This window comes from Cyclopterus lumpus, chromosome 23 (genome assembly GCF_009769545.1).
Source record: "Cyclopterus lumpus isolate fCycLum1 chromosome 23, fCycLum1.pri, whole genome shotgun sequence".
In the NCBI taxonomy this organism is placed as follows: domain Eukaryota; kingdom Metazoa; phylum Chordata; class Actinopteri; order Perciformes; family Cyclopteridae; genus Cyclopterus; species Cyclopterus lumpus.
In genome coordinates, this window is record NC_046988.1 from 14,449,487 (window position 1) to 14,456,624 (window position 7,138).

A 7,138-nucleotide genomic window follows, 5' to 3' on the forward strand; every position below is an offset into this window, starting at 1 on the left:
TCAAGACGACTACGTCCACTTCTAATTCTCTTTTTTATATGAAACACATTCCCTCTACTTGCACTTCGTACCAGTTTTAGATGCTGCTGGTCCAATTCCCCAGCATGCACTGCACGGGCTGATCACCTGTTTGTCAACCACAAGATGATTTGACAAAAAAATCAGTTTATCGTCAGTGAGGCTTCTTGACCTGGTTACTGTTTCGACTTCCAGGAAGTACCGTCAAAACACACGCACGCACGCACACACACACACACACACACACACACACACACACACACACACACACACACACACACAGCACCATGTATTTGTCCTCTTCCTCGCCGGCGTGCTGTATTGGCCTTTAATCTGGGTTGGACAGCGAGGAGGGAAACAAACCCGCTGAGTCAGTTTCCTCGGCTGTGTTGAACCGAAGCCGCAACCTAGTTTTATCTGACTGCACATCAAAAACACCAAAACCAGGCTTTCACCAAGAGTGACCCGTTAAGACCAAACAGGAAGTGACATCATCATCATCATCATCATCATCATCATCAATGCCGAATGGTCAGGAGAAAGAGGAGGACGGAGAAGAACGGGAGAGGAGGTGAAGGAGAAGACGGCAAAGAAAAGAAACAGGAAGAAAGGAAAGGTGACGAGAGGAGAGGAAAAAGGAGATGAAGAAAGGACGCGAACTAGAGGAGATTATGAAGGAAGGAGTCAAGGAAAGACAAAAGGAGAAACGAAGAAAAGGAGGAAGGGAAAGGGAGATATTTACTTTCCTTCTGTCCTATAGAGAGGAATATAAAAGGAAGGGAGCAAAGAAAAGGGAGAAAGATGAGGAAAGGGGAGAACATGTAAAAAGAGTAAGGAGGAGAAAGAACAGAGATAATGGAGAGAGGAAGAAAGTGGAGAGGAGACAAGGAGGCGAGGAAAGAGAAAAACCAACAGGAGGAGATAAGAAATAAAACTACGAGGAAAGGGGACAAGGAAATAAAGAAAGGACTCCTGGAGGAGAGGAGGAGAGAGAAAAGAGGAAAAGCTGATTACAACATTAAAGAAAAAAGAGGAAAGGAAGAAGAAAGAAGAGGAGGTGAGAATATAGACAAAGGAGAGATGGAGAAAACACTAAAGGAAAAGGAGAGAGGGAGGTGAAAGAGGAATAGAGTAAAAGGAAATGGTAGGTGGAAGAGGAAGAGAGAGTAAAAGAGGAGAGGAAAGGGGAGGTGACATCAGCAGGGAGAGTCCTTGGAAAGTTGCTGCAGTGAGTCAATGATATCAGGACATTTCTGAAACACGAGAGGAGGAGGAAGAGAGGAGGAGAATGAGGAGGAGGAGAAAGAGAGGAGGAGGAGGAGGAGGTATATATGTGGCAGAGAGGAGACAACCTGCTGCAATTGAAGATGTTTCTCCTCTTCGTCAGGACGTCTGCTGTCTCTCTGCTCCTCTTCCTCGCCGCCGGTGGGCTCGTTGCCGCGGAGGAGCGAGGACTCACCTGTCGACAGGAGATCCCCGCCGTGCTGATCCGAGACCTGTGGAGCCGCAACAGACAGCTGATCACCAAGCTGCCGGTAGGATCAATAACTGACGATCAATGCCTCTGATTACTGTCTGTTAGGAGCAAATATAGATCAATAACTCACGATCAATACTTCTGATTACTGTCTGTTAGATTCATATTGGTTTGTGAGGAGCAAATATAGATCAATAACGGCAGATTAATATCAATATGTCAGTTTACTATCTTTTTATAGGTCAATAATAACTTTTATTGATTAGTTTATCAATATGTCAGTTTACTACCTTTTATAGGTCAATAATAACTTGTTTTGATTAGTCTATCAATATGTCAGTTTACTACCTTTTATAGGTCAATAATAACTTTTATTGATTAGTTTATCAATATGTCAGTTTACTACCTTTTATAGGTCAATAATAACTTGTTTTGATTAGTCTATCAATATGTCAGTTTACTACCTTTTATAGGTCAATAATAACTTTTATTGATTAGTTTATCAATATGTCAGTTTACTATAGGTCAATAAAAGCTCTTATTGATAAATCAAAGACTTGGAATCATGTTCTTTCAAAATAAACCAGTTCTTTCAAAATGAAACATCACTTTTATTGAAGGTTTACCACATTTAATCTGATTGTTTCAGGTTTGTAGACGAACCGGTTTCACATCCGCGTCATCACACTTATTGACGATCTTTCAACCAGAGCAAAGACTTTCTGATCTTCATCAAATAACATCAAGAATCATTGTTTCCCACGGTGATACCACGAGTAGTATTACTACTACTGTGGCTACGAATACTAATACTGCTCCAAAGTATCAAAGTACTCCTAAAGTACTGTGTTTCAGTGTAATTTGAGTTACTTTTTATTCCTCTAATGTAACATAATGTATAATGCTTTCACCTGAAGTAGTATTTTTTTTACATGGTGATGATAATATTAATAATGTATTAGTATTTCTTCCATCAACTAATAACCATCACTTCAACTAGTAATAATAATAATAAATACAAATAAAATAAAGCCATAGGTGAACATTGGTTCATTAAAATAAAAATGTACTTAACCATAACATATTTAAATAAAAATCAGTAGACAAAAAAGTCTATTCATCATGTTACTTTGTTATTTTACACATTGTAAACAAAGTTTTAAATGACATCCAATGTTTCATTTTTTTTAATAGCAAAAACTATGTGAAAACAGAGCCATAAATAAAAAGACTAATGATTTTTTCATATTTTAATTAACAAGACAAATGATTTTTATATTTTAAATAATAAGACTAATGATTTTTATATTTTTATTTGCAGAAGGAAGAAAACTTCTCCAGGAGACGAAGACTTTTGCCCAGGTTCCGCACCAAAGGTCCTAAGGTCAGTGAAGCGTTGACCGTTGAACCCTGAAGCAGTTTTGGGGCGTTTGTTTGCTCCTGACTCAATTTGCTCTCTCGTTTTATTCCCTTCAAAATAAAAGTCCTTTACCTCTGGAAACAGAACCCTCGGGACTAGAAGTAGAGAACTAGAACACATCTTTACTGCAGAATAACTCAGTTATGACATAATTTAATTTAATTATATTCTAGTTTCTGGTGTTGAATGGAAGCTGATCAAAGTAACGCCCCTATCTCCTCCTCAGCGTCTGATTGGCTGGCTGGAGATTAGGGAGTTGATTGACGTCTACCAGAGGAGTGTGTTCACCCGAGGGGTCGTCCAGAAGCTCCTCCCCCTTCACTACGCCGACCTGCTGCTCCGCATCCAAAACACACTGCAGCACTGCGTGAGTGCACAACTATTAATACACACGCACACACACACACACACACACACACACACACACACACACACACACACACACACACACACACACACACACACTACTTTTGTACACTGACTAATGTGTACTTTGTGTACTTTGGTGCAGGTCTCTTCTCCTAAACCTTCAGCATGGTTTGAAATCATCAAGAAAGTGGAAAGAAAAATTACAAAGGTAAATATTTCCAGATTGCACAACAACTACTACGACTACTGCTACTTTGATACTATAGTAACATTAGTACTACTATTACTACCTATAACACATGTACTACTATGCTACTAACACAATTAATGCCTATATGACTATTACCACTTATTTTGTCGCTGCTGCTACTACTACTATTACTACTGCTTATACTACTACTATTACTACTGCTAATACTACTACTATGACTACTGCTAATACTACTTGTATTACTACTGACACTACTACTACTTGTATTACTACTGACACTAAAACTACTACTATTACTACTACTACTACTACTACTACTATTACTACTGACACTAATACTACTAATATTGCTACTGCTAATACTACTTGTATTACTACTGACACTAATACTACTTGTATTACTACTGGCACTAATTCTACTACTATTGCGACACAACGTGTTGGTATGTATTCACATATACACCATGTACTTATGAATATACTAATACTACCTGTACCTGCTGCAGAGGAGGAGGAGGAGGAGAGACGAAGGAGCGCTGAAGGCCGTCGGAGAGTTCATCTTCATCCTCAGGTGGATGGATGAGTTGACTGAGCACCATCATCATCATCATAAACATCATCATCATCCCCATTATTAACATCATCATCATCATCATATACATCATCATCATCCCCATTATTAACATCATCATCATCATCCCCATTATTAACATCATCATCATCATCATCATCATCATCATCCCCATTATTAACATCATCCTCATCATATACATCATCATCATCCCCATTATTAACATCATCCTCATCATCATCATATATATCATCATCATCATCCCCATTATTAACATCATCATCATCATCATCCCCATTATTAACATCATCATCATCATCTTCATCCTCAGGTGGATGGATGAGCTGACTGAGCACCACATCCTGTAGAGCATCTTCATCACCATCATCTTCATCATCATAAACATCATCATCATCCCCATTATTAACATCATCATCATCATCTTCATCCTCAGGTGGATGGATGAGCTGACTGAGCACCACATCCTGTAGAGCATCTTCATCACCATCATCTTCATCATCATAAACATCATCATCATCACCATTATTAACATCATCATCATCATTGACATCATAATCATTATTAACAAGCTCATCTTCATCATCATCATCATTATTATCAACCTCAAAGGTCTTGAATCCATACTCTTTTTTCAAAGTATTGTTTCGTATTTTTTATATTTTATTCGCATTAATATGCTTAATTTAAAAAATAAATATTTATTGTATTTGTGTATTCACTGAAGTTTAAAAAAAAATACTTGAAACTTGTGTGTTTGGATGAAAGAAGATATTTTATATGAATTAATATTTTATTTATGTAAGTTTTTCAATCCTGGAATAAACTAGATTGTAATCTTCTTTGGTGGTGACTGTTGTTTCTTATCTTTTAATGCAATCTGTACATTTGGAGCAATGTCTCCCTCTGCTGGTCGGGGTGAGCTACAGCAACACGTGTACTTACAAGGAAAGGAGGGAGGAGGGTAATAAAAGAGTAAAGGAGTGAAGAGTAGATGGGAGAGGAAACGAGAAGGACAAATTAAAGGATAGAAAAGAGGATGATGAGTGGAAAGAAAACAACATCGTAGAAGAAAGCAAAACTTGTAACAATCCTCGCTCCTAATCAAACCTAAGGGGAAAAGTACAACGCTATTTTCAGGGACTGAGCGGATCTGATCTGGCGCCGCGTTCCCTTGACCCCGCGCGACCTCACCACTGGTGGGTCCAGGGTGCCGTACTCCGGCGCAGTCTTATGCTTGTAATCCACACGGTTTAGTCCGGATCCACTGCAATCACACCAGTGTGTGTAATATCCACGGCCGCAACCGATCCTTGAGCTGTTCAAAGGCGGCCTGACAGTGTCCACTCCAACGATACACCTTTCTCCTTGAGGCTATTGAGTGAGGGACACAATATCAGCCAACCAAGGTATGAACTTGTGGTAGCCCACTAGACCCAGGAACCTTTGGGGACTTTTCAAATCCGTGGGAGCTGGGTAGGCTGTGATGGCATCAACCTCTGCGGGGTCGACTTCCACGCCTTTACTGGAGACTACATGGCCAAGGAAGGCGAGTTGAGTCTAGAGAAGATGGCATTTCTTTACATTGAGGGTTAGGTGGGCCTGGTGGAGTTTCTGAAAACTGATCCTGAAGTCTCGAATAAGTCCCATAAAGTCACTTTGACTACTTTACGTACATTTTGCTGATACATTCTTTTGCTTCAATAAGGTTTTGAATGCGGGGATTATTCTTGTCGTGGAGTGTTTTCACAGCGTGGTTTTAGCACTTTTGCTGCAGTAAAGGATCTGACTGCTGCTAAAAGCACAATATCTCTGTTCTGCAATATATTTTAATCACTAATGACATGTTGCCTCAACAGGATCAGAGGTCATTGGTTAGTGAGGCTCATGGGATTATCCAATCTGAGTGTGTGCTGTGTGGGCTGTAGGTGGGAAATTCAACCGTGCACCACACCGAAGAGGATGTGGTGTTTCTGTGTGTGTGTGTGTGTGTGTGTGTGTGTGTGTGCGTTTGTTGAGAGTGACAGATTAGCATAAATTCTTATTCTGGTGTACAATAAAACCTTTTAAGCATTTTAGCATTATTTCTTTGTTTTTTAAAATTTTTTCAATTCATGCAAGAAGTGTTTGGTTATATAAAAATACCATGAATAAATATAAATAATACATTTTCCTACAACAATGGTGTGAATATCTCAACCTAAAGTTGTCATTATTCAGTTTATATGAAATTACAAATGTGTGTTCACCTCCTAAGTTCAAGTGGACCTGGTCCAAAGGGAAACCAGGTTCTGAACCTGCAGGATCTGACCGGGCTTTTGTTCCATTGTTTCGGCTTCTAAATTTCAAATAAGCTCCCATCACACCTAAATGATACCGTGATGGATGTACACATGTTCATTACTGTTAATGCAGAGATCTGCATTACAAACTGATCTAAATCAGGTGCAAACATGAACACTAAACACTTCATGTGATATATTACAATATGCAGATGACACTCAAGTTTACATTTGTGTTCAACCAGACAACCCCAGATTGTTAAAAGTTGCAATAAACTAGTTTTTTTCTCACTTCAAGTCCATTTATGGCAAAAAGAAAACAGTGTTTACTTAAATGGAACATAAAGTATATAAATATATATATATAAAAATGTAAGCTGCTGGTTTTTTTTCAAACTGATTTCTTAGTACATCGGTGAAGTCTTCAGGGAAATTCAAGGGAATTTGAAACCAGAGACAGCGATGAGCCTCTTGAAAATATTCTGTGGTGTTGTTCCTGTTGTTGCCACAGTCATGCAACAACAGTGACGAGCTGGAAAAATTGTCGACTGCACATTTAATTTACAATATTTTTTAATTTTACTTCAAATGCGCATTGTGCAGCTGTATGATGTTGGTAAAAGACATGAAAATACTCATGTCGAGTGTGAATGGATCGGAGGCCAGAATTAGTTTATCGCGGGAACCCTAGAAATATGCTTTCTACCACGTAGTGATGATTCATGTTTTCGCTGAACACCTTGTGGTGGCATTTGCATTCACAGCGATGATT

At 38.9% G+C, this 7,138-nt stretch overlaps 1 protein-coding gene across 5 annotated transcripts; it reads left to right on the forward strand.

Annotated features, from left to right (window-relative positions):
* Positions 1-1,320: 1,320 nt before the first annotated feature.
* On the forward strand, positions 1,321-4,926 carry LOC117726162. Of its 5 annotated transcripts, XM_034526270.1 has the most exons (7): positions 1,322-1,553; positions 2,817-2,879; positions 3,142-3,282; positions 3,427-3,492; positions 4,002-4,066; positions 4,398-4,470; positions 4,594-4,926. In XM_034526270.1, exons 1-6 carry the CDS (start codon positions 1,350-1,352, stop codon positions 4,432-4,434), a joined length of 576 nt encoding a protein of 191 aa, XP_034382161.1. In that variant the 5' UTR covers positions 1,322-1,349; the 3' UTR covers positions 4,435-4,470; positions 4,594-4,926. The 5 variants fall into 5 exon arrangements, with proteins under 5 accessions (XP_034382162.1, XP_034382159.1, XP_034382161.1 ...); XM_034526271.1 differs by having other exon boundaries at positions 1,321-1,553; positions 4,005-4,066; positions 4,398-4,926; XM_034526269.1 differs by having other exon boundaries at positions 1,323-1,553; positions 4,398-4,926.
* The last annotated feature ends 2,212 nt before the right edge of the window (positions 4,927-7,138 follow it).